The sequence below is a fragment of the Balaenoptera borealis genome (genome assembly GCF_965194805.1).
Source record: "Balaenoptera borealis genome assembly, chromosome: 12".
Classification (NCBI taxonomy): Eukaryota; Metazoa; Chordata; class Mammalia; order Artiodactyla; family Balaenopteridae; genus Balaenoptera; species Balaenoptera borealis.
In genome coordinates this window covers 76,224,143-76,251,488 of record NC_138869.1, presented here as the reverse complement: position 1 = coordinate 76,251,488, position 27,346 = coordinate 76,224,143, and the positions used below count along the sequence as shown (strand labels likewise).

General features: G+C 52.3%; 2 protein-coding genes across 14 annotated transcripts in view; one reads left to right on the top strand and one right to left on the bottom strand.

Moving 5' to 3' along the window:
* The window catches only part of LOC309607436 (uncharacterized protein C6orf132), a gene marked incomplete at its 5' end in the record, with an annotated part of 42,322 nt that extends 17,544 nt beyond the window's left edge, over positions 1–24,778 (top strand). Inside the window, 5 exons of one of the 13 annotated variants that reach the window (XR_014232402.1) lie at positions 6,773–6,848; positions 8,941–12,271; positions 12,884–12,932; positions 14,870–14,986; positions 16,852–16,955. Coding sequence is in view for 11 of the 13 variants with exons in the window: in XM_082345931.1 (XP_082202057.1) it covers positions 6,773–6,848; positions 8,941–12,271; positions 16,852–17,010; positions 18,449–18,839 (3,957 nt within the window). Of the gene's footprint in view, positions 1–6,772; positions 6,849–8,940; positions 12,272–12,883; positions 14,729–14,869; positions 14,987–16,823; positions 17,021–17,446; positions 24,411–24,443 lie in introns of those variants that run through there. The other 12 variants (XR_014232401.1, XM_082345935.1, XM_082345940.1 and 9 more) reach the window with 12 other exon arrangements.
* TAF8 (TATA-box binding protein associated factor 8) overlaps positions 22,327–27,346 on the bottom strand; it is a 25,635-nt gene continuing 20,615 nt past the window's right edge. The window contains exon 8 of the mRNA XM_082345994.1: positions 22,327–22,714. Coding sequence (XP_082202120.1) covers positions 22,691–22,714 — 24 coding nt within the window. The 3' untranslated portion in view covers positions 22,327–22,690. The remainder of the gene's footprint in view (positions 22,715–27,346) is intronic.

Here is a 27,346-nt window from a genome sequence, read left to right as displayed (position 1 = left end):
TGAATTGCCCCATGTGTGCCAGGCTTGTATAAAGGATCAGCTGTCCCCCTACCCACAGGTAGGCTGGGCTGGGGCAGCAGAGACCACAGTCACCTGCAATGGCCTCAATTTGTACTGGAGGAAGAGTGTGAAGATGAATACTGTAGTGGCAAAGAGGGCAGGCTCTAAGGTTCCAATATCGGCCCTGCTACTTACTAGCCATGTGCCCTCGGGCAGTGTACTTAGCATCTCGGTGCCTCAGTTTCATCTTCTATAAAATAAAAACAATAACCTGCCTCTTAGGGTTACTATGAGGATTAACTAGGCTGCTACGTGTGAAGTACTCAGAACAGTGCCTAGCACATAGTAGGCACCTAATAAATGTCAGCTGTAGTAATAATGCACACAGGGTGAGGAACACACTAGGAAGAGAAATTAACTTGGGCTGAGGTTGCCAAGGAGGGCTTCATGGAGGAGGGGCATTTAATCTGGGGTGTAAAGGATAACCAGGAGTTTGCTGGGTGGAAAAGGGCATCCGAGGCAGAATAAGAGCAAAAGCTAAAATAGATAACTAATAAGGACCTACTGTATAGCACAGGGAACTCTTCTGAATACTCTGTAATGACCTATATGGGAAAAGAATTTTTAAAAAAGTGGATATATGTATATGTATAACTGATTCACTTTGCTGTTCAGCAAAAACTAACACAACATTTTATATCAACTATACTCCAATTAAAAAAAAAAAAAAAAGAGCAAAAGCAAGGCTGGGGAGGCCTGAGAGGATGTGCGAATGAATCCCAAGCAGCTGCAGTGGTTCTCCATGGGTGGAAGAGGGGGGCGTAGCCAAATCATCTAGGGGCTTTTTCTTTTTTTTTTTTTTTGGCCGCACCGTGTGGCATGTGGGATCTTAGTTCCCTGACCAGGGATCGAACCCACACCCCCTGGGACTGGTCTTTCTGCCATACTGAAGAACCCTGCTGCAAGGAGCCCATTTGCTCATGAGTGAGTCAAGTCTCCAGGGACACTGGTGGGAAACAGACAAGAACCACTAGCTGGAGCCCAGAGTTTGTGGAGTGGGTGGGAGAAGGTGGCAGGAGCTGCAGACAGGACAGCTTATGAAAGGTCTTGAACGCCATGTGAAGGTGTTTGAATTTCATCCTCTGGACCAATGGAAGGATTCTGAGCAGGGAAGGGACCTACTCTGAGATGCATTTTAGAAAGAACATCCTGGCATCAGGTTTGAAGAATCAGGGGTGAGGCAGAGGTCAGGGCAGTAGTCTGTCTGTTTGTCTGTCTAGGTAAGAGACAGTGAGGACTGAAATAGGGCCGAGTTTGCGGGGTGGCAGGAAGGAAGGGACTCAGGAAGTGCCTGGAAGAGCCGGGTGAAAAGCTAGGGGTGCTGGTGATGATCAGATGCCTGGAAAAACAGTGATATCTAACTTGGGCAAGTCACGTAACCTCTGTGCGCCTCAGTTTTCTCATCTGTAAATTGGAGGTAGCAGTAACACCTATCTTATCTCACGTTGTGAAAAGTAAATGAGTTAAGAGATGGAAAACACAGAAAGAGCACATGGTACTGAGTAAGTGCTAAGTAAGTAGCAGCTGTTATTATTGTTGTTAAGGTTGGGAGTACTGGGGATGAGAGAAAGAGGTGATGTGAGGTGCTGTCTGTCCAGTGGACGGACAAACTCTAAGTCTCCCTCAACACCTTCTCTTTTGATGTTCTTGTCTTTTGTTTGCTATGCTTTGTTTAACTTTTTAAATTGTAAGAAACACACGTAACATAAAATTTACCATTTTAACCATTTTAAAATGGACCATTCAGTGGCATTCAGTAACTTACTTTCTTTGAATTTGATTTATTTATTTTTTATACAGCAGGTTCTTATTACTTATCTATTTTATACGTATTAGTGTATATATGTCAATCCCAATCTCCCAATTCATCCCACCACCCCCTCCCCCGCTACTTTCCCTCCTTGGTGTCCATACTTTTGAGTAACTTTTTTCTTTTTTCTTTTATTTATTTATTTTTGTCTGCATTGGGCCTTCGTTGCTGCACAAAGGCTTTCTCTAGTTGCGGTGAGCGGGGCCTACTCTTTGTTGCGGCGCGCGGGCTTCTCATTGCGGTGGCTTCTCTTGTCGCCGAGCACGGGCTCTAGGTGCGCAGGCTTCAGTAGTTGTAGCACGCGGGCTCAGTAGTTGTGGCGCACGGGCTTAGTTGCTCCGCAGCATGTGGGATCTTCCCAGACCAGGGCTCGAACCCGTGTCCCCTGTGTTGGCAGGCGGATTCTTAACCAGTGCACCAGCAGGGAAACCCAACTTTTTCTTTTTAACCAATCCTAACGTGAAAAGGAGTTGCAGGAATAGTACAAAGAACTCCCTAGAACCTCCACCCCCATTCACCGCATTTTGCCCCCATTTGCTTTATTTGCTCTCTCCCTCTCTTGATATTTATACATTGTTTCCTCCTGAATCATTAAAGAGTAAGTTGAGACACCCGGTCCCCTTACTCCTAAATACTTACGTATTCACAACATTGTAAATCAACTATACTTCACTAAAAACAAAAACAAAACAAAAGCTTACATATTACGTGTGCATTACGTAAGAACAGAGATGTTCTCTGCACAATTAGCAAATCCAGGAATTTAATATTGGTACGATACTGTTATCTGATACACCTTTTATATTCAGTCATTGCCAGTTGTCCACTAAGGTCCTTTGTGGCACAGCCTTACTCCATCCCAGGATCACACAGTGCACTTAGATGTCACCTCCAGGCCCTCTTCTTAAGGAGGCTTTACGTTAGTTCTCTGAGGCTAAGGGAGACAGGTGAGGGAGTTCAGCTCCCGTGGAGATGGATGCCATTCACACTGAACTCTGTCACTCGATGCCAGCTGCCTGGGTCCCTGTGGTGAGTGAGCAGAGGGGTGTGCCTTCCGGGTCTGTTTTCCTAGGACTAGCATTAAAATGAGTTTGTATTTGCCTTCCCCGAATCCACACCAGTGGAAGGGACAGCTAGGTGAACCACCAGAGGCCAGGCGGGCGTGTGGGGAAGGAGCAGGGCCAGCTGGGGCTTGGGGATGTGGGGCTGTGTTCAGTTCAGTGCAGGGGGCTCCCGAAGGGGTGAGGCTGGGCTTTGGGACCTGCCCCAAGGGTGGTGGGGCGTGGAATGCCACAGCACCTCAAACACTGCGGCAAGGTTATAGGTGTGTCCTGGGACACCCATGTATGTGTGTGTGTGGGGGCGTGGGATAGGGGAGCTAAAAAGCCTGAGCTGCTGTTCCAAGGCCACTCAGGAGACGGATTTCCATCCTGTGGTCTTTTGGGGTCTAATGCGTTTTCAGAGCTGAGATCAAAGGTGGGGTGGACAGTGTTACCTCCAGCCCATAAAGTTCGTCCGTCTTCCTCGTCCACATGTAATTATAGTTAAGCACTCAGGGTGACCCAGAAGGTGCTTCTAGGATTCCAGGCAACTTTGATTGTTCACAATGTTTTCACCTTTGTGGGGGAGAAGATTTAGAAGACATACTCCTTCAACGAGCACTGGTTTCCTGGGTTTTCTGTTATCTCATTTGGTCCTCTTAATGGCCCTGCAAGGCAGGAAATATCTCCATTTTGTACGTGAAGAAAATGGGTCTCAGTGATTTGTAGAAAGGGTAAGTCGGGAGGCCTAGGTGTGCACCCTGGCTCTGTTAAGGGATTTGAGATAACATAGTGCTGGCACACAGTTGGTGCATAGATGATAGATTAACATCATCGTCGCTATGGCTCATCCAAGGTCACACCACTGGCAAGGAACAAGGTCACACCTCATCCAAGGTCACACCACTGGTGTGACTGGTGGTCACACCACACCACCACACGTGTGCACTGGCAAAATCCAGAGCACGAATGGAATCCAAAGACTTTTGATGATAAGTCCCCAGGTCTTTCTACTTTCCAACTACATGCAAAAGAGTAATCGAGGGATCTCAACCCTGGCTTTTAAAGGCCTGGCCTACATCTTATCAAAATCAGAGTATACATACTTGATGAGGGTTATTAGACAATCAGTCGTGTGTGTGTGTGTGTGTGTGTGTGTGTGTGTGTGCTGCATCTCAGAATGCAGGATCACTGGGTTTGACAGATGTTAAGAACAGGTGTGTGGCCGTGTGAATCAAATAGAGGCAGAAAAAAAGAGTAGATGATGGAACAAGGCCATTCCAGCTTCAGAATTCTTTTTATTTATTTATTTATTTATGGCTGTGTTGAGTCTTTGTTGCTGCTCACGGGCTTTCTCTAGTTGCGGTGAGCGGGGGCTACTCTTCGTTGCCATGTACGGGCTTCTCATTGCAGTGGCTTCTCTTGTTGTGGAGCACGGGCTCTAGGTGCGTGGGCTTCAGTAGTTATGGTGTGCGGGCTCAGTAGTTGTGGCCTGTGGGCTCTAGAGCTCAGGCTCAGTAGTTGTGGCACACAGGCTTAGTTGCTCTGTGGCATGTGGGATCTTCCCGGACCAGGGCTCGAACCTATGTCCCCTGCATTGGCAGGTGAGTTCTTAACCACTGCGACACCAGGGAAGTCCCCAGAATTCTTTAAGAACAAGAAGATGGGTTGTTTGTTGCCCTCAAATGGCCAGAGAGTAATTCTGAGATTGCCCTTGGTAACCCAGGGTCTTGTGGATATTTCTGAAACATCTACCTTGAATCCCCCTTCTTATATATTAAACCATTAAGTCTAGAGAGTTGGCACCATCAGCCCATCAGCGAGTAACAACTTGGCTTACTATGTGTCCCGCTTTGGGGGATTCGTGTAAAACATGTCCCTGGGCTCCAAGGAGCAACCACATCTTATTGGAGGAACTGGGGGAATATCTAGAGAGCAAACAGAAGTCCTCCCTATGGGGCTTGGCTGTGGGTTGCTCTGAACAGGGTAGGTCAGTGTGGGCTGGTGCAGACAAGGGATGGCTCCTTAGGAATAACAACAAGAACTAACATTTATTGGGCTTTCACTACGTGCCAGGAGCTAAGTGCTTTTTGTGTATTGCATCACTTAATCCTCACAGCTTCCCTAGAATAGGTAAATTCTATTTTCATCACAGTTTCATAGTCAGGGAAACTGAGAGCTTACGTCACTGGCACAGTCAATACAGCTAGTAGGTGGCAGAGCCGGAATTCAAATCCAGGCAGTCTGGCTCCAGAGCTTCCCCTTCCCTGCTACCGTCTTTCTAGAGGGGCTCAGTGAATCCTTGCAGGATGAGAGACTTAGACTTTAGAGAAGCAAAATACCCAGGGGTGGGAGCTCCACAGACCTGTGTTTGACAGCACTGGTCATGTGACTATAGACAACTTACCAAACATTTCTGAGCCTCCGCGGTCTCTGACAAATGGGGATAGCTTCTTCACAGAGTGGTGTGATGGCGATCATATGTTTAGAGCACAGAGCAATGGGTGGTATTGTTAGAAATGGAGGGTGGGAAGAGGAGCACAGCCTGACCAACACCCAGCGTCAGAGATGAACGTGAACCAGATGTGTGGGTTGGAAGGATCCTGGAGAGGGAGTTGGTCCAGCTAGAATGCAGGATGGCTGTAACAAGTGAGTGGAAATAAACATTGGCTGGGAAGGATGAGAACAGGGTGTTGAGGACCTTGAAAGTGACCATAAAATGCTCCACAGCTCCTCCAAAGGACAGGTGTGTGGACATTGTTGACATATGGAAATGTGTGTTTGGGGGAAAAAAAAAAGAATGTAAAACAGTATGTACATACTGACAGCTGTGTAAACGCATTATGGTCTGCCAAGCTTAGAGATCAGAAGGGCATCTGCAGTGCTGTCGGTACTCCAGTTCACCACTTTTTACTTAGGTACTTTTCTGTAAATACCTAATGAAAACTAAGAGTGAACAGGAGGCCAGGCTGAGGGGTTTGGCTTTTTATCTTGTGGCCGTCCCTGGGGAGTCACGCAGAATTTTTTTGTTTGTTCTGTTCTAACTGAGATACAATTTATATACAGTTGATTCTCATTATTTGCAGATTCTGTATCTGCAAATTCGCCTGCTTGCTAAAATTTATTTGTAACCCCCCCAAATCAGTACTCAAGATGCTTTGGACCTACGCAGAGTAGTGAAAAATTTGAGTCACCTGATGCACACGGGCCCTGCTGAGGTCGAACAAGACACTTTGCTTTCTTGTTTCAGCCCTCATGCTGTAAATAAGCATCCTTTTCTATTTAGTGCCATGTTTTTTCATATTTCTTTGCTTTTTGTTGGTGATTTTGCTATTTAAAACAGTCCCCAAACATAGGGCTGATGTGCCGTCTGACATCCCTACATGCAAGGAGGCTAGGTGAGGTGCATTACAGAGAAAATACATGCGTTAGGTAAGCTCCCAAGGTGTGAGTTATTGTGCTGTTGGCCATGAGTTCAGTGTCAGTGAGTCAACGATAGATATTAAATAAGGTCTCTTTAAACAGAAACACGCATAAAACAAAGTTATGTATTGATCAGCTGATGTAAGTGCCTTGACCAAGGTTTACAGGAACCTAACCCTGTATTTCCCTCAGGCATTTTGATCCAGTTTTTGCTAATTGAGTGTTCCTAGCAACTTTACAGACCCTAACTACCGCGAATAACAAGACTCGACTATATCATAAAATTCACCCTTTTAAATGAGCCCTTTTATATTTTAGTATACTCACAAGGTTGTGCAACCATCACTGTGGATTTTCCAGCAATAAAATGGCCTCACAGAGCAGCGATTTAAGAACCATCTGTCTTTCCCTGTCCCCTAACTGTTCTGCTCTCTTTCAGGATGCCCAGGAGAACCATGGACTGGCTGTGCCCACCCCCTCTGTCCCAGACAGCTTTGCAGACAAACAAATGACAGGTAAGAGGACCCTAGGCTTGGGGCTTGTCCATCTTTTTTTTTTTCCTCCTTAAGCCCAAGCGTCTGGTCCCCCCTCCCCAGCTGGTGAGAAAGCTGGAGTCCCCAGGTCTCTTGGCTGCTGGCTGTTGTGGGTGGGAGATGAGGAGAGCCACGGTTGGCTAAGGCCCAGTAGGGGAAGGATGGTGAGGGCTGAGGCCAGAGCAGGAACAAGTTCACCGTGAGTGGTAGAGAGAACCCTGGAGTCAGGCAGACTTGGCTTCGAGTCCCAGCTCCCCTGCATATTAGCTTCGCTCCCTGGGGCAAATCACTTAACCCCTTGCACCTCCGTATCTTCCAGTGAGCCACGGGCAAGACAATTCCAGTTCTGGAAGAGTAAACTAAGTACTGGATGGGACACAAGTCACTTCTTGTCATACCCTGCTCAAAACCCGCCAGTGACTTCCCTTGTCACCCAGTGGAAGGGTTCTTGCCAGGACCGCCAGAATCTGGCCCTACCTGGCCTCATCTCCTGCTGGCTTTCCCGTCTCTCGCTGCTCCGCCATCCCGGTCTCCTTGCTGCTCCTTCAATATCCAGGCACATTTCCACCCTCAGGTCTTTGCGCTGCAGTTCCCACTGCCCTGACTGCTCTTTCCCTGCACGTGTGCACAGCTCTCGCCTCCCTCTTTCCCTCTTTGCTCCAGTGTCACCTTCTCAGCCAGGTCTTCCCTGACCACCCTATTCACATTGCACCCCTACCACCCCTCCTGGGTTTCCCCCATATTACTCATCACCTAATGTGGTATTAATTTACTAATATATTATGTTTATTGCCTGTCTCATTGTCCCATTAAAACACAAGCTCCACGAGAGCCAGTATTTTGACTACTTCTTGGTTTGTCTTTTACTGCTGTGTCCCAGCTCCTAACACTTGGGTGCTCAATGGGTGTTGGTTTTCCCCCTCCCCACTCTCGGTCTGGCGTTTGTTTTGAAGTCAGACAGCTGGGAGGAGCCCTTCAGAGCTGCCCATTCCCAGGTTTGTTTTTCTCTGTGCTAGAAATTGAGAGGAGGAGAGGTGAAGGACAGGTGCCCCTCAGAGAGAAGTAATCAGGGCATCCTGGTGGCCTGCAGACAATAGGGAGGGGGCAGGGACTGGGGCCAAGAAGGGAGGGATGTGAGCCGCTGGGGCCAGGGGGGCTCAGCATCCCTCTGGCGCCTTGGTCGTCCAGGTCACCTCGTTTCCACAGACCCCCATCCATCCTGCAGTCCAGAATCTGTTCCAGAAGTTCTCTATGAGGTGGAAAGCTGGGTTCTTGGTAGATTCAGGATCTTTAGAAAGCAAGAGTTAATCATGCAAATTTCTCCCTCCCAAACTTTCACCCAGACTTCCTTACTGAGGTCTCCAGGCCCCTGCCCCCATCCATGACTTCCTATCTCTGCCACCTTCCCTGTCTGTCTTACGCTGAACGAAAAGGTAAGCACAGGTGGTAGTGGTCAAAGTGATTACCGTTCGTTAAGCACCTACTATGGGCCTAGCACCTGATAAGCTCTTGCCATGCATTTACATGAATTCTCTTGCTTAATCCTCACAACAGCTTTATGAGGTAAGTGCTGACATCGTTCCCATTTTTCAGATGATGAAACTGAGGCTCAGCAAGGTTAATGAATGTGTCTCAAGTTACACATTTAGTAAGTGGAAGAGCCGGGATTTGAACCCTGGCCTTTCTGGCTTTGTACCAGCCAAGGCACCTGTAAGAAACACTTGGTGCACTTGAAAGGCCTAACTGAAGAGAGTTTAGTAAAGGGATTATATACAGGACTGTGAGCGGGGCAGAGAAGGGTGAGCCTCGGGAGCCTATGGAGAAGATTTAGCACAGGCTCCAGAGGCTGTGCCAGGGACAGGCAGGGGCCCCTCCCTAGAAAGAAGAGGGTCACTCCCAGGAGAGCTCAGGAGACTCGAGACATGGCTGCTCCTCACGCGGTGTTCAAAAGGAGAGGCATGAAACCGGCCAGCTACTCTCTCAGGAGCCCACCCCGCCCTGCCCTGGGCACTCAGAGATGGGCAAGCCCGGCTGCCTTCTTGCCCTTCTCATCTCTGCCTCTCCCTCCTTCCAGGCACCAGCAAGCTCATCAACGGCAACCTCCGATTATACAGCTCTGTGGGGGACCTAAGGCCCAGGCACTATGGCCAGGACTTGCTCATCCCCCCGCCACCCCCGGGCCCAGCCCCGGCACCACCCTCAGACACTCCGCAGCCTCAAGAGGAGCCCTCACCACCACCTCCACCTTCCACAGCTCCCCCGCCTCCCCCGCTGCTGCTGCTGGAACCCCCGTCCCCGCCCAGCGTGGCCCCACCTCTGCCCCCAGTAATGGGGGCCCTATCCGCCGCACCCCCCCTTCCCTCCCCATCCACACCCACCCCTCCGGACTTCATTCCCCCTGCCCCACCCCCACCCCTTTTGCCAGCCCCGGCTCCCCCAGCTCCAGTGTCTCCTCATACACCGGGGACTCACCCCTTCCCCGCTGTGGGTGTCACCAAGTGGAAATCAGAGGTAGCGCTGAGTGACGGGCAGCCAGAGGCCCCCAGAGGCAGCCCCCCCAGGAGCCCTGCTGAGCCCAAGGGGAGCCTCCTGGGACCAGAGATCCACCTCACCTTCCCCAGCTCGCTCAAGGTGCCTCCCCCAACCCCAGTCAGGATTTCATCCATCTCCAGTCAGGAAGCACAAGGGGCTCTTCCTGAGGAAGGAAAGGCCACCAAGAAGGCCCCCAGTCGACTCCCACTGCCTCCCAGCTTCCACATCCGCCCCGCGTCCCAGGTCTACCCCGACAGGGCCACTGAGCCAGACCATCCCGAGGAGCCCAGGGCTACGGCACCAGCCAGTCCGAGGCCGAGCCAGTCCCAGGCCTGGACAAGTGAACAAGCCGAGACTCCACCTCCAGCCCCTCCCCTGCCCCCTCCTCCACCCCCACTCCCTCCCCCAGCACCCCCCCTGCCCCCAGCTGCCCCTCCTTTGCCATCTGCTGAGAAGGCAGCCCCTCCACCGGCTGGGGTTATGAAAAGACCCAAGTCCAGCTCTCCTGCTCCCAAACCCAAACTTGACCCCCCCAGCCCGGAGGACACAGCCTCTTCAGAGTCCGTGGACTGGCGGGATCCCAGCCAGATGGCAAAGCTGCGGAACGAGCTGTCAGCCTATCTCTGTGGCTCCAGGAGAGAGGACCGGTTTGCCAATCATAGACCAGGCCCAATTGCAGCCTCTCAGGGAAAGGAGAGCCAGAAGGGCCCCAGCCTGCCAGAGAAAGAGGCGCCCCCAAGCCTGCCAGAGAAAGAGGCGCCCCCAAGCCTGCCAGAGAAAGAGGCGCCCCCAAGCCTGCCAGAGAAGGAGGCGCCCCCAAGCCTGCCAGAGAAGGAGGCGCCCCCAAGCCTGCCAGAGAAGGAGGCACCCCCAAGTGTTCCTGAGGAGAGTCCTTGCAGCCAGCCAGAGAGGAAGGCTGCCACCAGCCTGACCCTCCCGCCTGTGGACTACATCCCCCAAGACTTGCCAACTCCTAGCATCTGGCAGATCCGGAATAAGTTGGAGGCCCAGCTTTCCTCATCAGCAGAGAAGGAAGCCAAGCCCAGCAGAGGGTCTCTGCCTCCCAAACCTCAGCTAGAAGGGGGAAGAATCTTTGAAAACAGGGCTGATAATGGCAAATTCTCCAAGCCCGTGGCCAAGAATCTGCCACCTCTATCCACCACCCCTCTGCCAACCACACCACTCCAGTCCAAGGCCACGCCTGGACCAGCCACACCTGGACCAGCCATACCACCCAAGGCCACACCTGAGCCAGCCACACCTGGACCAGCCATACCACCCAAGGCCACACCTGAGCCAGCCACACCTGGATCAGCCACACCACCCAAGGCCACACCTAAGCCAGCCACACCTGGATCAGCCATACCACCCAAGGCCACACCTGAGCCAGCCACACCTGGATCAGCCATACCACCCAAGGCCACACCTGGACCAGCCACACCACCCAAGGCCACACCTGGACCAGCCACACCACCCAAGGCCACACCTCTGCCCACCACATCATCCCAACTGATAGCAGAGAAGAACCTAGTTCCAGCTGGGCAGTGGGAGAAGCCAGAACATCAAGAACTTGCAGTGCCCTCCAAGTCAGAGGCAGAAGGGCGCTCCTCAGAGACCAATAAGCCTACACAGGGAGCCCTCTCATCTCCAGCCCTCCCCCCAAAGATATCCCCTGGCCGAGAAGAGGTGCCATTTCTCTATAAGCCCCATCGCAGCCAGAACAGCCCCAGCAGAGATGTGGCCGTGGTGATGCCCACCCTGTCCAGAGGAGAGGCTGTAGGGTCAGGGGAGCCTGTGGAGGTGAAGGAGCCCCAGGGGCTGCCAGCCAAGCCCCCTGCCTCAGCCCCGCCCGCTGAGGAACTCCTCAGGCATCCAGTGACAGGGGAGGTGGTGGAGCAGGGCTCCGCGATGGCTCTGCTCCTTGCAGCCAGGCAGAGGGCACAGAAGGGGAGGTCCAGAGGGGCTGCCCTGGGCCAGTCCTCCCTGCCAGGGAGTCTCCGTGGCCACAGCCAGCCCAGGGTAGGCTCTGACAGCATCTTCTACAACGACGGCCAGCCCAACTCCTTCACAGTGGTCCCCAAGGTACCCAAGGAGACTGAGAAGGACCCCCAGCTAACCTCGCCAGGACAGCCCAAGGTAACCAGTCAGTGGAAGCCCCAGACCCGCAGAGACCCAGAGGGCATGGAGCCCAGCCGCGGGTACAGCTGGACAAAGACGGAGCCGCAGGCCCCCGTGGCCTGGGAAAGACCAGCGCCCTCCAGCCTCCCCCGGGGCCGCCTGCTGCCCAAGTCCTCCTCTTCCCCTCCTCCTTCCCACAGGAGGGAGGAGGTGGAGTTCAACTTTGAGGTCATCCCACCGCCGCCAGAATTCAGCAATGACCCCGCGCCCCCGCCCCGCGCCCTGCAGTATCTGGGGCGCCGGGGCTCCCCTCCCCGGAACAACTTCTCAGACTTGGGGCAGCTCGCGGACGCGGGCCCCGCTTGCGGCTTCTCGCTCTTTTCCGCCAGTGCGGGCCCCTCCGGGGCCGCCAGGGGCCTGGACCATTTCTCGGGCGGGGGCCGTTCGCTTATCAAGAAGCGCCTGTACGTCGTCGGGGAGACCCACCGCAGCCCCAGGCTGCCCCGGGGCGGCACTGGCCGCAGCCCGACCTCCCCCAACTGCTTCGGGCCGCAGCCCAGAGGGCCCTTCGCAGCGCCCGGACGCCCGGAGATGCGGCGCGTCAACTCGACGGGTCGCGCGCCCCCCGCCGGCCTGCACGTGCGGAAGATGTCCCTGGAGGGCGCCCCCCGCGGAGAGGCCAAGTACAAAGCGCCCTGCGGCGGCGGCGGCGGCGGCAACTGCGGCGACTGCGGCTGCGCCCCGGCTACCCGCAGGTGAGTTGCGGGCCAGGGTGATGGCGGGAGCCTGGGCTGGGAAGCCAGGGGAGAGGGAGGCTCTCCCCTGGACCACGGGGGAGCTGGCCAGGCCAAGGCCATCAGTCTGGGGCATTTGGTTTTCTCCCCTCTGGCTCTCAGGGCAGAGAGAAGGAGGAGGGAGGCACACTTCACCTGGAGAGGGCGCCTTTGGCGCTTCCTTTATCTGCTTCCTTATTTCCCGTTATCTCCTTTGTTTTCTCTTTCCCCCTCCTCCTGCTTTCCCCACCAGCTCCCTCTTCTCTCTCCTCTCTCCCACTCCCTGGAGTCCCAGTGTGGGGTGGGGGGAGACCTGAGTGGTCCTTGGGTGCTGGGATTTCCCGTCACAGAGATGCGTCCAGAGCCAGGCTAGGAGGGAAGTGTTCTGAGCAGAAGGGTATGAGGCATGTACTCTGGCATCAGGGCCTAGACAGGAGGGAAGCCCTGTGTCTGGTGAGTCAATACTGGGGTCCCACTCTGGGGGTGGTAAGCCCTGAGCTTGTGGGGCAGCTCCATTGCGCTGAGCCCTGGGGGAGATGGAAGCGGTGTTGGTTAACCAGATATTAACCTCATCTCTCTCCTGCTCCCCACCAGGTCTCCCCACAGCAACCCCCACTATGGAAGCTCCATCAACACATTCACCGTGAGGCCCGGGACCCGGCATCCCATCTCCTATGCCTACTCGGGGGCCCATAGGAAGGCCCCATCCTGAGCCCAGGGTTTTCTCAGTTCCTCTCCAAGGGGTCGGATCCGGGCACTTGTTTTTGTGGGGGGTGGGAGGGACGCAGCAGGTGTTAAGTAGCCTCACTCAGACACAGAGAAGTCTGTTTCCCAAAGACAGACAGGGGGACAACAAGTGAAGCAGTGGCCCCAGGAAGAGTAAGATTGAACTTCTGTTTCCCAAAGCACTGGTGTGGCTGTGGACTGTCTGCAGATGGGGGTGGGAGGGGGAAGGAGGGAGGAGAGGAGGGACCTTTAAGGAGCTGGAGCCTGAGTTTTCACTGTCTGGTACTATTTGCTTTAGCAAGGCTTATTGAAAGCAGTTTTCCAAGCAGGCCTACTGAGCAGGTTCTAAAAGCAAGGGCTGGAGCGCTCGCTTAGAATGGGAACCCATCGGGATGGCTGTGATTGCTGGTCAGGCCTTCATGAGGGGCTGAGGCCCAGCCCTGTCTGGGTTGGGGGTGCAGGGTGCTACAGGTTGACCTCCTCAGCCTCCACCAGTCCTCCAGTTGCCACTCCCAGAGGCGACACCTGGGGTTCCTAGCACAGGAGCCACATTGAGGTGTGAGCAGGAATATGCATGCACAACATGTAGAGAAGGTACTGGAACAAAGTGCTTTGCATTGACCAAGGGTGGGGATAGGGGTACTGGTGGTTCATTTCTCCCTGGCCCTGAGCTACAGGAAGGCCTAGAGAGAGAAGACGTGGCAGGTTTGGGATGGAAGACAGAGGATTAAAGCTTGCTTTTCTATTCAGACCCAGGCAGCCATGATTTGGGGGATCGGGCCCAAGGAGCCAGAAAGCCTGGGGCTTGACACCAAAGGCCTTACATGGCCAGGTCCTATATGGGATTTGGAGGGGCATCATTCCCAACCACCCCTCCCAACCCCAATACTACAGGTCTCCAATATTACTGAGGCCTTAGAATGTGTAACCAAGATGCCAGAAGGCCTTGTAGAGTAGAAGGTGACAGAGATGGGAATAGAGGTCTGAGAGGAGTTTGCTGCAAGTATGCAACGTGTTTTGGAAAGTCAAGAGTGGCAGGACTGGGCCAGTTCAGAGCAGGGGAGCCCTATCAGTAGGGTGACCATTTGTACTTTGCTGGGAAGTCTGGGTTTATGCCTGTTTTCCAGTGAGTGAGAACCCCTTCCACTTTCAAAAAAGTCCTGGTTTAGATAATATATGGTCACCAAACATATCAGGAAACAATATTCTTTGGTCAATCTTCTGTCTTCAGGTCTTGGTGGGCTGAATTCCTGGGGCCAGGCCAAGGAAGGCTACCTGGGTAAGGAGGAAGGGCAGGGGGTGCCCACCTCAGAGGAGCAGGCTGGTAGGGGCAGCCAGGAAGCAGTTCCCTTTGGGGGCACGATGATGGACCTCTATGATTTGTGCTAACCAGCCAAGGTAACAGGGTGTGGGGATAGCAGATGACCACTTCAGGGAAAGAGAGTGCAGGGGTGGGTGGGCGCCCTGATGGGGCAGGATCTGGTTACCTGTGTCTAAGAAACGAACCCCACCCCAGTGCCAGCACTGGCTCTCTCTATATATATGTATTTTCCCTGTAGAATGTTTTATAAAAGAGTTCACTAATTTATCTGCTGTGTTAAGGCTTGAGGGGTGGGGTGTGGATTCCCAACTGTATCTTGCTCTGGGGTGGGCAGGGAAGGACTGATTCTCACTTGGCTTGGGAAATAAACAGGCCAGTTTGGATGGCCTCCAGCTCTGTGGCTGTGGATTGATGACTGGGAGCTACTGGGGTATGATCAGAGGTTGGGGGAGCGCAACTGGGGAAGGCTGAGCGCAGGGTGGTGGCCGAACTGGAGACATTATGCTGGACCAAACTCTCTCTCTGACCCTTAGGTTTCCTCATTCTCCAAGTCCTTCAAGGGGAAGGAGCAGAGCTGAAGTCTGGTGATAACAAACTGTGCCCTTCAGCAAGTCTCTGACTCTCTGAACCTCCGTTTCTTCTTCTGTACAGTGAGCGTGATAACCTACCTCATAAGGCTGTTGTGAAGACTAGAGACAGTCATGCATGCGTTCATTTAACAAGGATTTGAGTGACTACTAGATGGCAGGCACTGTGCTTAGCACGGATATACAGCCATCAACACACTGACACGCCTCCTGCCCATGGCCAGACTGTAGTCTCGTGGAGGAGAGAGGATGGAAGAAACGCACAGAAACAGCCTCTATTATAATAAGTGGTAGGAAGGGAAGGAACAGGACTATGAGCATAACTGGAGGGTGGGAGAGAGAAGTGGATTTACTTTGGCTGGTCAGGGGAGGCCTCTTGAAGGGGTGACGTTTATGCCGATTTAGGCCAAGCATCCAGCACGTGTCTGGTACTCAGGAGCCGCTCAGGAAACTGCATCTTTGGGTCATGACTACCTTAACGTTTGCATGTGGCCCTTCATGGTTTTCCGTAAAGCTTTGACATGGCATCTTTAAATTTCCCAGAAGAGGAAACTGAGAACCAGAGGTCATCTCAAGACAGTGTGAGGGAGAGAGTGTGTTTCTTGTGTTTCCTGTGTCTGAGCCTTTTGCGGGGGGGTTGTTGGGAAAGGGAGGCTAGGAGGACGACTCACTTATTCAGCAACTTGTGCTTCCAGGAAGGGCCTCCCTCTCGCATCCTGGGGCTCCCTTGTTCTGTCTCTCACCGTCCCCTGCCCTGTACCGCGAGGCCCTCATCTGGTAACAGAGTGAGGACAGGGGCCCTGCCTCTGGCTGCTCCTCCGCCCCCAGCCCCACCCCTGCTCCCTCCTAACTCTTCTTTCCCCTCCCCTGACAAGGAAGGGGCAGCGGGAGCAGAGGGTTGGGGCATCAGGGTCCCACATCTGGCCTTGCCTCTGACAAGCTGTGTGACCTTGGGTCTCGGCTAACTCATCTCAAAAGTGATGGGGATGGGCTCGTGCTGTGTCTGGGTCTTAAGCTTTGTTGGGCCCAGACGTCTTCAAAAAGCTGATGAGAGCTATGGATCCTCACCCCAGAAAGATACCCCATGTGCATTTTTACACATTATTTCAGGCACTCCACAGACACCCCCCACCCCCTCAAACTGGGCTCCGTGGACTTCACGCTGAGCACTCCTGATGCAATGATGGTCATGGTAACCACCAACGCTTAATTTTGACAGTTTGGAAGGTTCATTCCTTCCCTCATTTACTCACCACAGTCCTCTGAAATGTGTTGGCCTCGTAATACTCTTAATTCCATGTTGCTGATAAGAAAATTAAGGCTCCAAGAAGAAAGGTGAATTGCTCAGAATAGCCCACCTGACTCCAAACTCTGTCTGCTTCCTCACAGCCGCCTTCCTTCTAGCTGTATCCATTCCCACCCATTCATCCCTCTCCCAATCACACCTTCCCTGAACTTTATACCTTTCTATCAGAGCAGGGATGCAGGAGGGCCTGAGGAGGGAAAAGCTAGTACAAAAAGTTAATGGGTGTAGGTGGCACAGGTGTTCCTGGATCGAGTTGGTTGCACCTTGGTTTCTGGAGCCTCCTCACTGCTCCCTGGACGTGGCCCAAGCCCTAGGGGCTAGAACCCCTCTCTGAGGCCCAGCCCAAAGCAGCAGCGGGGGCAGGTCCTGGGGCCTGCAGTCAGCAATACTTGAAGGGTCCTTTTCTCCCAAAGGGAGCACAGCTTTCTCCAGGGCTGGGCTTCAATGAAACAGAGAGGCTTCCTCCCACTCCTGCAGGAAGCTGCAGGGGAGAGGTGCCTCCCACCTGGGAGGCATAAGGGAGGAGCTTCCTAAGTGCTCAGATGTCAGGCGGGCCTGCCCCTGCCTGCTCACCCACCACCTGCCTACCCTCAGTGGCCTGTGGCCGCTTTCATCTCTGCAGCTCGAAGGCGATGCTGGCTTCCCACCATGAGTCAGCTGCCCAGGATGGGCGGCCACTGATTCCAGGCAGAGGAGCTGGGCTTCTTCCCTCTGACGGCACAGGGATGGCCGGCTGCTGCAGACCCGCTGTTGGGGCCTCGGGATGTTTTTGGCCAGGAAGGTGAGAAAAGGTGAGCTTCTGGGAGAGGGGCGGTGACCAAGGCAACGCATTGCGAATGCTCCCTCTTTACCTGGATGATCCTGTGCTCCCTGCCCAATGCTCAGAGCTCTAGAAGCTTCGTTAACACTTGGCACAGAAGAGCCACTCCTCCCTCCCCTCCTTGAGAACCATTCTCTGAGCTTCTACAGAACGTGCTCTGCAGTCTCCTGTCCTCCAGCCCGGCGCCCTTCCTCCGCCCAGGTGTCCCGGCACCTCTCCTCCTCCCAGTCTTCCATCTCCATAGTTTCCTTTTCAGGAGACTTGAGTTTCGCCCCCGTCTCACCTGCACCTGAGCTCCCCATTTCTAACTTGGAAGTGCCCTCCCGGCCATTTCCATGTGGATCCCTGCCAGCCACTCAGATTCAGCCTCGCCTCTCCCCTTACTTCCCTCTCACAGGATCCTGAGGCCAGAGCAGCCAGACTGATGGCCTCACTACTCTGCCCCCTCTGCTTCCTCAAGGCTGACTCACTCTTCAAGCCCAGCACAAATCAGCTCCTGCGGGAAGCCCGCCCCAGCCCTGCGCTGCTTGGAGACCCCTCCCTCCTCCACACCGCTGCAGCCACTTACCTTGGCTGGCTCTTCCTCATCCTTCAGGCCCAGCCGGACATCCCTCACCCCCTCTGCCACATCAGCTCCTGTTAAAGGCCCCCAGTCCCCCTCGCATGGTGTTACTTGCTCCCCATGTCCCTCCCCCAGCAGCTTGTATGCTCCACAACTCATGGGCTGCCTGTCTTATTCATCCCAGTATCCCCAGCATCTAGTGCTGCTCCTGGCACCAGCAGGTACTAATATGTGTCTGCTGAATGACCACCTGTTAGTATTTAATCAAATGCTGTCACACACTATTTAAGTTCCTTGAGGGCAAAGGCCATGTCTCCCTTGGATGCGTGACCACATAACCCTCTTGTTTCTAGAAGTGTGTGACCTGACCTAACGCTGAGGTTCCTGTGTGACACAGAGTTATGGTATTAGGGATGGGCCTCTTGCATTTCATCATAAAGGCATCAAGATGCCTTGAAGAGGCTCCTGCCTGATGGGCTGAGACTCGATGCCCTCTAAGGGGAGACACGAGGGACTTCCCTGGCGGTCCAGTGGTTTGGACTCAGTGCTATCACTGGCATAGACCCGGGTTCAATCCCTGGTCGGGGAACTAAGATCCCGCAAGCCATTCGGTGCGGCCAAAAAAAGATAATAAGGGGAGACACAAGGAGCTGGGCAGTGATGGTACCAGGTGCGGCCCATCTGGTCCTTATAGGATGAGGCCTGGGGGCCTCGGGCAGCCCTCGTATCATCAGGTCAGGTTCAGTGCCCCCTGTGCCACCTGGAGCTGCCAGTGCCGGGCAGCCCAGCGACCTGCACTCCACATTTGCTCCTCTTCTGATCTCCTTCCATCCTCAGCACCCTGCTTGGGCTCTCCAGCCTGTTCCTGTGCTACTGGGGCCACTGGAAATGTTTCTGCCAAACGTGGATCACACAACGAGAAGGAACAGCACTGCTGGGGGCCAGGGTGGCAGAAGCCAGTCAGGACCAACTTGTTCACTGTCCCGCCCACCTGGAAAGCCCTCCCTCAGGAGAAAGCCTTATGGTTCTAGGGGTTTTAAAAATTAATTATTTTTTTTTTTGGCTGCATTGGGTCTTTGTTGCTGCCCACGGGCTTTCTCTAGTTTTGGAGAGCGGGGGCTACTCTTCGTTGCGGTGTGCTGGCTTCTCATTGCGGTGGCTTCTCTTGTTGCGGAGCACAGGCTCTAGGCGCGCAGGCTTCAGTAGTAGTGGCACACGGGCTCAGTAGTTGTGGCTCATGGGCTCTACAGCACAGGCTCAGGCTCAGTAGTTGTGGTGCACGGGCTTAGTTGCTCCGCGGCATGTGGGATCTTCCTGGACCAGGGCTCGAACCCATGTCCCCTGCATTGGCAGGTGGATTCTTAACCACTGCGCCACCAGGGAAGTCCCTGGTTTTTTTGTTGTTGTTGTTAAACAGCGAGCTCCCTGCACAGGGTTCTCAGGGCCTAGGAGGGATCTATGCACAGAGTGGGGACCCAGCAGACTTGCTGTTTTCCATTTCTCCCACTTTAGTGTGGGATCACGTGTCCAGTGCTGCTCTCAGGGGTGGGATGCCAATGGCACCCCAACTGCGGGATGCTCCCTTCTCATTCCTGAAAACTGTATTTCTTCAATCTTGTCTTCTACAGACTGAGCCTCCGGTCTCCTTTAAGATTTCCTCACAGCAGCGGTCTATATCCTGCCACTTCTTGTCACTGTCATTTGTTTTCTGAGCCACTCAAAGAGGGTTTGGTAGTCTCCTGCTTCCTCTCTCTCTGTCTCTCTCTTTCCTACCCTAGCTGTGATCTTCCTGCCCTTTGGCTCAAAACTTTCCAGCATTTGTTCCAAATATCTGAGGTAGCACAAACCTCTATCAATTCAATCCCACAGTTCGGTGAGGTGGGGGGCACCCAGTACAAGGCCAGGAGGCAGGCAAGAGGCTCACAGTCAAGTGCAGGAGACACACACACACGTAACTGGAATATAAGGAGGAGAATTCAAAGTTCTCCCACCCAGGGGAGCCGGGTGGTCAAACAGAGCAGGTGACCACGTGGGACACACCGTTTGTTGGCTCAGCACTGTGGTTGGCCCTCCTTGCTGGCCTGTGACCAGGTCATCAAGGCTGCCCTCAGCCCTGTGACCCCGGAGGGAGTGCATGCACAAGCGTGCAGAGGAAGGAGGTCTGCTGTCTGTTTGCCTGTTTCTCCTACAGTCTCTGACACTCAAACCCTTGGGAAAGGGTACCTGTTATTGCTGACACGAACACACACACTGCTGATATCTTTGGTGACCTCTTGGCCATTTAAAGCTGCTCTTGACATTCACTTTAACCTGATTTCTCCAGGGAGAGTGGAGGAGAGTGAGGAAAGGACGTCTGTGTCACTTGCCTTGGTGTCGAGCACTGCTGTCCTTGCCCCATGGGTCTAGCCTGAATCCCTTGTGTGAATCTCGTGTGTGCATGCGAGGCAGGTTGTAACCAGCAGGTGGCACTCTACTCACAGGTGCCTGACCTCAAGCCCAGGAGATGGAGTTCAGGTTTAGATTCCGCTGAGGTTGACAGGGGTCCCCTTAGGATCCTGGCACAGAGCTAAGTGCTGCCCCGTCTGCCAGTATTTCTCAGAATAGACCGTGCATCAGAAACACTGGAGGACTTTCGTGAAAACACAGATCCCTGGGTCTCGTTCCCAGAGCTCCTGATTCAATGAGTTTGCAGTGGGTCCTGAGAATTCACATTTCTAACAAGTCCCCAGATGCGGCTGCCAGTCCTGATGACTCAAGGACCGAACTTTGAGAACTGCTGCTGTGCAGTATCCCATTTAATCATCCCACCCCTCTCTGGGCAGGCAGCATCCAGGTACCAGTGAAGAAGCTAAATTCCCGACAGGCCAAGCGACCTGGCCTAGGCCACAGAGCTGGAGAATGGGGAAGAGCCAACCAGCACGGGCTGCTCTGCCCTCTGCCTCAAGGGCACTGTGGCTGGGGTGGGTATGAGCCCCTCTCCTGCGAGGGCAGTAAGAGGAGAGAGCAGGGTAGGGGTAAGCAGGGTACTGAAAGGAGGCACGGGGCGCTGTTAGGCTGGCAGTCATTCCTGGTGTCCACAGTGTAGAAGCACTATTGCTTCTATTGAAATCTAGCCTCATAATACTGGCCAATGAGCACTCACACCGCGGATGCCGTGCTGCCGCCCTGACACCCCTCCCTTTTCAGGACCGAAGCTGTGGCTCCCCCAGCGGCTGACTGCGCTCAGCTGGGTCCTTTCCTGGACTGTCCTTTCCATGCAACTGCTTTTTTTTTTTTTTTTTTTGAATTTTATTTTATTTATTTTTTTATACAGCAGGTTCTTATTAGTTATCCATTTTATCCATATTAGTGTATATATGTCAATCCCAATCTCCCAATCACACCACCACCCCCCATGCAGCTGCTCTTTCCACAAGAGAGCCAGCTCATCCAAGGTCATGCCTGCTCCCTGGGGGTGGCCCACAGTCGCTGACGGTCCCTTCTTCCAACTCAGGACAACTCTGAAGATGCCTCATAGCTCCAGGGCTCCCCAGGGCGGCCCAGCTTCTCCCTCTGTCCTGCCACCTCCCCTCCTTACCCCGCAGGTGTGCATCCTGAAGGCTCTCCCCAAACACGTCCTGCACACAAATCTCAGTCTCCCGGGAACCTATCCTGCCACAACTTGTTATGTACCAGGCACTGTTCTGAGCATTTATGCATATTATTTCAAGGAACCCTCCCAACATCCCCAGGATGTAGGTATTTTTATTATCCCCAGTTTATGGATGAGAAAACAGAGGGAAAGGCTAAGTAACTTGCCCAAGGTCACAGAGCTAGCAAGCTGCACAGCCAGGATTCCTATGCAAGCTCTGAAGTGTTACACACACTGTCTTCTAGAACATTCCTGTGGTCTAGTCACGAAGAAATTAAACAAAGGAAACAGTTGAAGAAGATATATTCTGATTTGAGAGGGAAAAATGATTTCTATTATTCCCAATTCTTTTCCACAGGCCTCTCACTGGTGTCTCAACACGCAGCCCTGGTGCCTAATTTTAACTCAGTGGTTCTTATGGGGGTGGGGACCTTTGGCAATGTCTGGCGACATTTTTTTGTCAGACCTGGGGGCTCCTAAGGGCATTTAGCAGGTGGAGGTCACAATTACTACCAAATGTCCTACAACAAGCAAAGCCAGCCCAAAATGTCAGTAGTACTGAGGTTGAGAAACCCTGTAATCTGGCTTTAAAGCCTGGTCCCTCAGCTGCTTTTACTTTGAAGGACTCCCAGCGTGATGACTACTAGGGAGCAGGCTTTGGTGAAGGTGGTCAGAGATGTCTCAGCATGGGGGTGGAAAGAGGCTCTGGAAGGCACACCTCCTACTCGCACATCTGTCCAGTTAGTAGGCACATGCAGTGAAATCACAGAGGCACAAAACCACTCATCGCATCGACACTTGAAAGAACAGAAGGCTGGAAACTACCCAAGTGTCCATCCACTGGGAGCAGGTTAAATAAATAAGCTACGGTAAAGCCATACAATGGGACACGATGCAGCCAAAAAACAGAAAGAAGAAGTGTGTTTGTTTTTATTATTAGCGTGGAACTATCACCAAATATACTCTGAGAAGTGGGAAATAAAAAAACATGGATAGTTTATACATGGACAGTTAAACATGGATAGTATCTACCATTATATAAAAATGGAAGAAAGTATATACGGGCATTTGTGTTTAATGTATAGACTATTTCTGGAAAAATACATAAGATAATATCGATATCAACATACTGGAGGCCTCCAATGAAGAGAACTGAGAGTCTGGGAGAGAGGTGAGGAGGGGGATGCTTAGTTATTACTTATATATTTTTCTGTTTTTTAAATGTTATACTGTGTACATATATTATCTATTCAAAATTAAATAACTTTTTAGTAAAGTAGAAAAAAAAAAAACGTAATAAAATGGAGATGACGGTGAGCCCCCTGCTCCAAGAGGAAGAAAAATACCTTGAACTTGATTCCAGGAGTGAGAGTGCCATGGGAAATCTTTACCCTCAGGCCAGCTGCTGCCCACTTGTACCCAGGCACTGTCAGGTGATGCTCAGAGAATCAGAAACTTGTTTCAGTAAGAGCCTGAGTAAAACAGAAGAATGACAGACCCACTATCAGTGGCTGAAGAAAATTCATAAATGAATGCCTAACAAAATCCCAAAGAAATACCATTAAAATTTGGGGCCCCAGGGTTCTTCCGTGATGACAAATAACTGACAAGGCTCGGGTCATTCCTCCTGTCCCCGTACAAACACTTCTAAGAGCCTCTGAGGATCCCGGCCCTTCTATTTAAAAGCTTCTCACATCATCAGCAACTCACCTGGGTAAAGGAGCTGGGGCAGGGCCCCTTCCAGCCCTGGACCCCACCAGTTCAAATGACCCCTTTCCTGGGGCAACCCTGGTACAGAGCCGGCAGACGCACTCCAAAACCCAACCTGCCCAGAGGGGGTTCAATCTGAGGGCCAATGCCACGGAGGGGACTTCCGCCAGCTTTACAAGGAGAAGGCTGGTGACCGCTGACACCAAAGTAGCCTCACAAGAGAAGACCACAACAGGAGGGCACAGGGGCCTCAGGGGCTGTGCTGGGGCAGCCGCTGGTCACCTGCCCTCCCACCTTCCCTCAAGCCATCTCCGCCCTCCCCTGTCCTCACTCACCTCTTTCAGAAGTTTCACTTGCTCACCACCCCCCATTCAGACCTCAGCATAGCCTCTATCCTTCAAGTCCTCAAGTCCTCAACTCTGACCCTCTGTTGACAGTGGTTCCTCTGTCTTGGTAAGTGGTGTTCAACAGGTTCCAGTGTTTGTCTCCCTGACTACAGTGCGAACACCCCAGGGGGAGGGAGTTATCCGTGTGTTTGTGTTTCCTCCTCTCCCCTTGGTACCGATACAGGGCTCAGTCTGCAGGGAGTAGTCACTCTCGGCCTTGTTGGCTCTCCTGGGGGGAGAGGAGGAAACTCACTTCCCCCCGGTTCCATCATGTTTGCTAAGTGCCAGACTACGTGAAAATTACTGAAGAGAAATGGTGTCTCTCATGTCCCTCCGGCCAGAATGCCACCCAGGAGCCCGAATGACCCTTTGATAAGCTAAGTCAACTGCTGTCACTCCCTGGCTACCCATCTCTCTCTGAATAGCACCTAGAGCCCTGACTCAGGACCGGGAGGCTCTGCACCAACTGGGCCCTGCTCCTCCCCGGCCCCCTCTCCCACCGCTCTCCGGGGTCAAGGAGCCCACACCCTGCCTCAGAGCTCCTGTGCTGGCTCTTCCCTCTCCCTGGAATGCTTTTCCATGCAGCTGGTCCCATCGATGCACGCGGGGCCCTGCTCCAACAGCTCTCCTCCCCCACCCTTTCTAAAATGGCACCCTTTCAGTACCCAGCCCCTTTCACCTGCCCCTCCAGATCCGTTCGCTCACCACTTCTCCACCCTGCACAGGGCCCTGGGAGGCTGGCCGCTCTGCCTGCAGGGACAGGCCCCACACACCCTCTGGCTTCCGTTCAGCAGAGAACAGGCAGGATCCCGGAAGGTGGGAGGGGGCAGGAGGCCAGGCCATTAATCCCCGGACCGGCTCTCTCCCTGCAGGGTGGCTGCCGCCCACTGGCCCCTCAACGGCCACAGCCTCAGCTCTTAGCAGAAGGGTCTCACCTCGGCTTCTCTCCAGGTTCTAGTAACTGCTCCCTCCCCTTCCTGTCACTCACCCAGGTCTGGTACCTATGCTGTGCTCCCCTATACTTTGCCCACACCTTTGGAGGTGATCCCTTTATTAAACTTTCCTCAAATTACCCAGCTTGAATATACTGTGGCTTTTCTTTCAGGCCCCCAATTCACCACCCATTACATGCCTATGGTTTGTGAGCTGTCTGGCCCCCAAATAGACCAGAAGGTCAGAGAATACAGTGGCTTAGTTATCCTCTGCTGCATCCCAACGTCTGACTCGGCGCCTGCGCACAGTAGCTCAATAAGTATTTGTCGAATGAGTGAATGAAGAAGGGAGGGACTGAGGTCATCTGGAGAGAGGATGTAGAGGCTGGAAGGACAGGCAAGATTTTAGGAGGCGATGGGGAGGAAGAGCACAAATGAAGGCACAGGAGGCAGTGGTGATGAGGACGCCGCCTCCCCTCAAGGCATAAAGACCTCTGTTTCTGTCCTTCTTAGCGCTTCACAGTCTGATGATTTTGGTCTTTGTTTTCTTTGTATGTCTTCCCACTAGAATGGATTCCCTGGGGGCAGGGGCCATGTCTGTCTCGTTCACTATGGTATCCTTAGAGCTTGGCACAGTTCCTGACATACATAGAAGGCACTAGATCCATACTTGTCAGATGAAGGAAAGATATATGAGTTATCCAAAAGAAATGGTGAATTGGTAGAGGACCTGGAAAGCCGGGTTGGGCAGTTTGGAAGTCGCGTGGAGAGCAGTAGGGATGAACTACAAGTCCTAGTGCGGGGCTGGGGATCGGGGGACAAAGGTGGAGCTTATAGGAAGACGAGCCATTGTTACAGAGTCATTATTCATATACCACGCAAGACTCTTCAAGGAATGAATAACAGTGATTAGCAGCCTCACCGTCACGCTCTCCGTAACTGGTTCCGTTTCTAGCTCCCTTCCCAGAGACCGTGTGGGTGTGCGGTGGAAGCCACTCTGCACACAGTAGTGTCAATGCCTTTGAGGAACAGAATCATGCGGTCTCGAAGCAAGAGTGTGACAGGTAAAAAGCATGGACTTGAGCAGGATGCCGGGGGGCAGGACCGCAGCTCTGCTCCTCAGCACAAGCGGACTGAGGTGTTTCTGAACGCCTGGGTCTCCAGGTCCTCAACTGCAAGTGGGGACAGTAAGAACATTGAGGTAATTGTGAGGATTAAATGAGTCAATATGTGTAAGACACTTAGAACAGTGACTGGCACGGGTTAAGTTCTCAATTAGTATTAGCTTGTGTATAATTTTAAAAACAACACAAAAGAAAAAAGAGAAGTCTGGCAATGGAATAACGTTGTCGTTTATAAGGCACAGGTACAGACGTTCTCATTAAATCCTCCTGATGAGGTATCATCACTATTCATTTTATGGAAGCTGGTTTGGACGCTTAAGGATTTGCCCTAGATCTCAACAGCTGGTAGGTTGTGGTCGGGCCATAGGTACAAATGTCACCGAGTCCTGTTTTATTGAACCACATGCGTCTATGTTGAGCGACTTCAGGATTCCACAAAAACAAAGCCCAGGAAAGCCAGTTCCTTTTACACTTGTCACCCCACCCCCGGCCCCCTGCCCCCAAAGCCAGGCCACTTTGTTACTGGTGTTTCAGTTAAATGCACTCATCACCTTTTAACTGCCTCGTGGTTAGAAACAAAGGAAAGGGGCATCCTCATCCCTATGCCGGAGCTGGGAGGGACTGCTGTACACTTAGGAGATGTGAAAACCCAGTGCAATGTGTGGATCTTACTTTAATCCTGATTCAAACCAGCCAATTATTAAAAACTAAAAACATCTTTGAGACAACTGGAAAAATCCGACTATGAACTGGATACTAGGGGATGTTATAAAATCACTGTTCAGGGGCTTCCCTGGTGGCGCAGTGGTTGAGAACCTGCCTGCTAATGCAGGGGACACGGGTTCGAGCCCTGGTCTGGGAAGATCCCACATGCCGTGGAGCAACTAGGCCCGTGAGCCACAACTACTGAGCCTGCGCGTCTGGAGCTTGTGCTCCGCAACAAGAGAGGCCGCGATAGTGAGAGGCCCGCGCACCACGATGAAGAGTGGCCCCCGCTTGCCACAACTAGAGAAAGCCCTCACGCAGAAACGAAGACCCAACACAGCCAAAAATAAAAAATAAATAAATAAATAAGCTGAGCTCTCTGAATTAAAAAAAAAAAAAAAACACTGTTCATTTGTTAAGTGTGATATTGATATGGTGATTATGTTAAAAAAAGAAAGTCTTAATCAACCCACACAAATATGCCCTCCATACAAAAACCTAATTTTTGACAAAGGTACAAACATCCATTCAATGGAAGAAGGGTAACTTTTGATCAAGGGTGCTGGATCAATTCGACATCCTCAGGCAAAATAGTGAACTCAACCTAAACCCCAACCTTATAAAAAAATGTACTCAAGGGAATTCCCTGGTGGTCCTGGGCTCCATGCTTCCACTGCAGGGGCCCGGGTTTGATCCCTGGTCAGGGAACTAAGATCCCTCAAGCAGCTCGGCCAAAAAAAAACCAAACCAAACAAAAAAACCCCAAAAACCTTAAAAAAAAATTACTCAAACTAGATCAAGGCCTAAAACATAAAACATACATCTATAAAAATATTAGAAAAAATACAGAAAAAGATCTGCAGGACGTAGGGCTCAACCCAAAAACACAATCCATAAAAGAAAAAATAAATTGGATTTCATCAAAATTAGAAACTACTGCTCTGCAAAAGATCCCTGTGAAGATAATGAAAAGACCAGCTTGTAGAGAAAGTATTTGCAAACCACGTCTGACAAAGTTCTTGTATCTAGAATATATAAAGAAATCTAAAAACAAAGAAGCAATCCAGTTAGAAAATGGACAAAAGATTTAAATGGATAATTAACCAAAGAGGATACACAGACAGCAAAAAAGCACAAGAAAAGAAGTTCAACATCTAGGGACTTCACTGGTGGCGCAATGGTTAAGAATTTGCCTGCCAGTGCAATGGACATGGGTTCCATCCCTGGCTGGGGAAGATCCCACATGC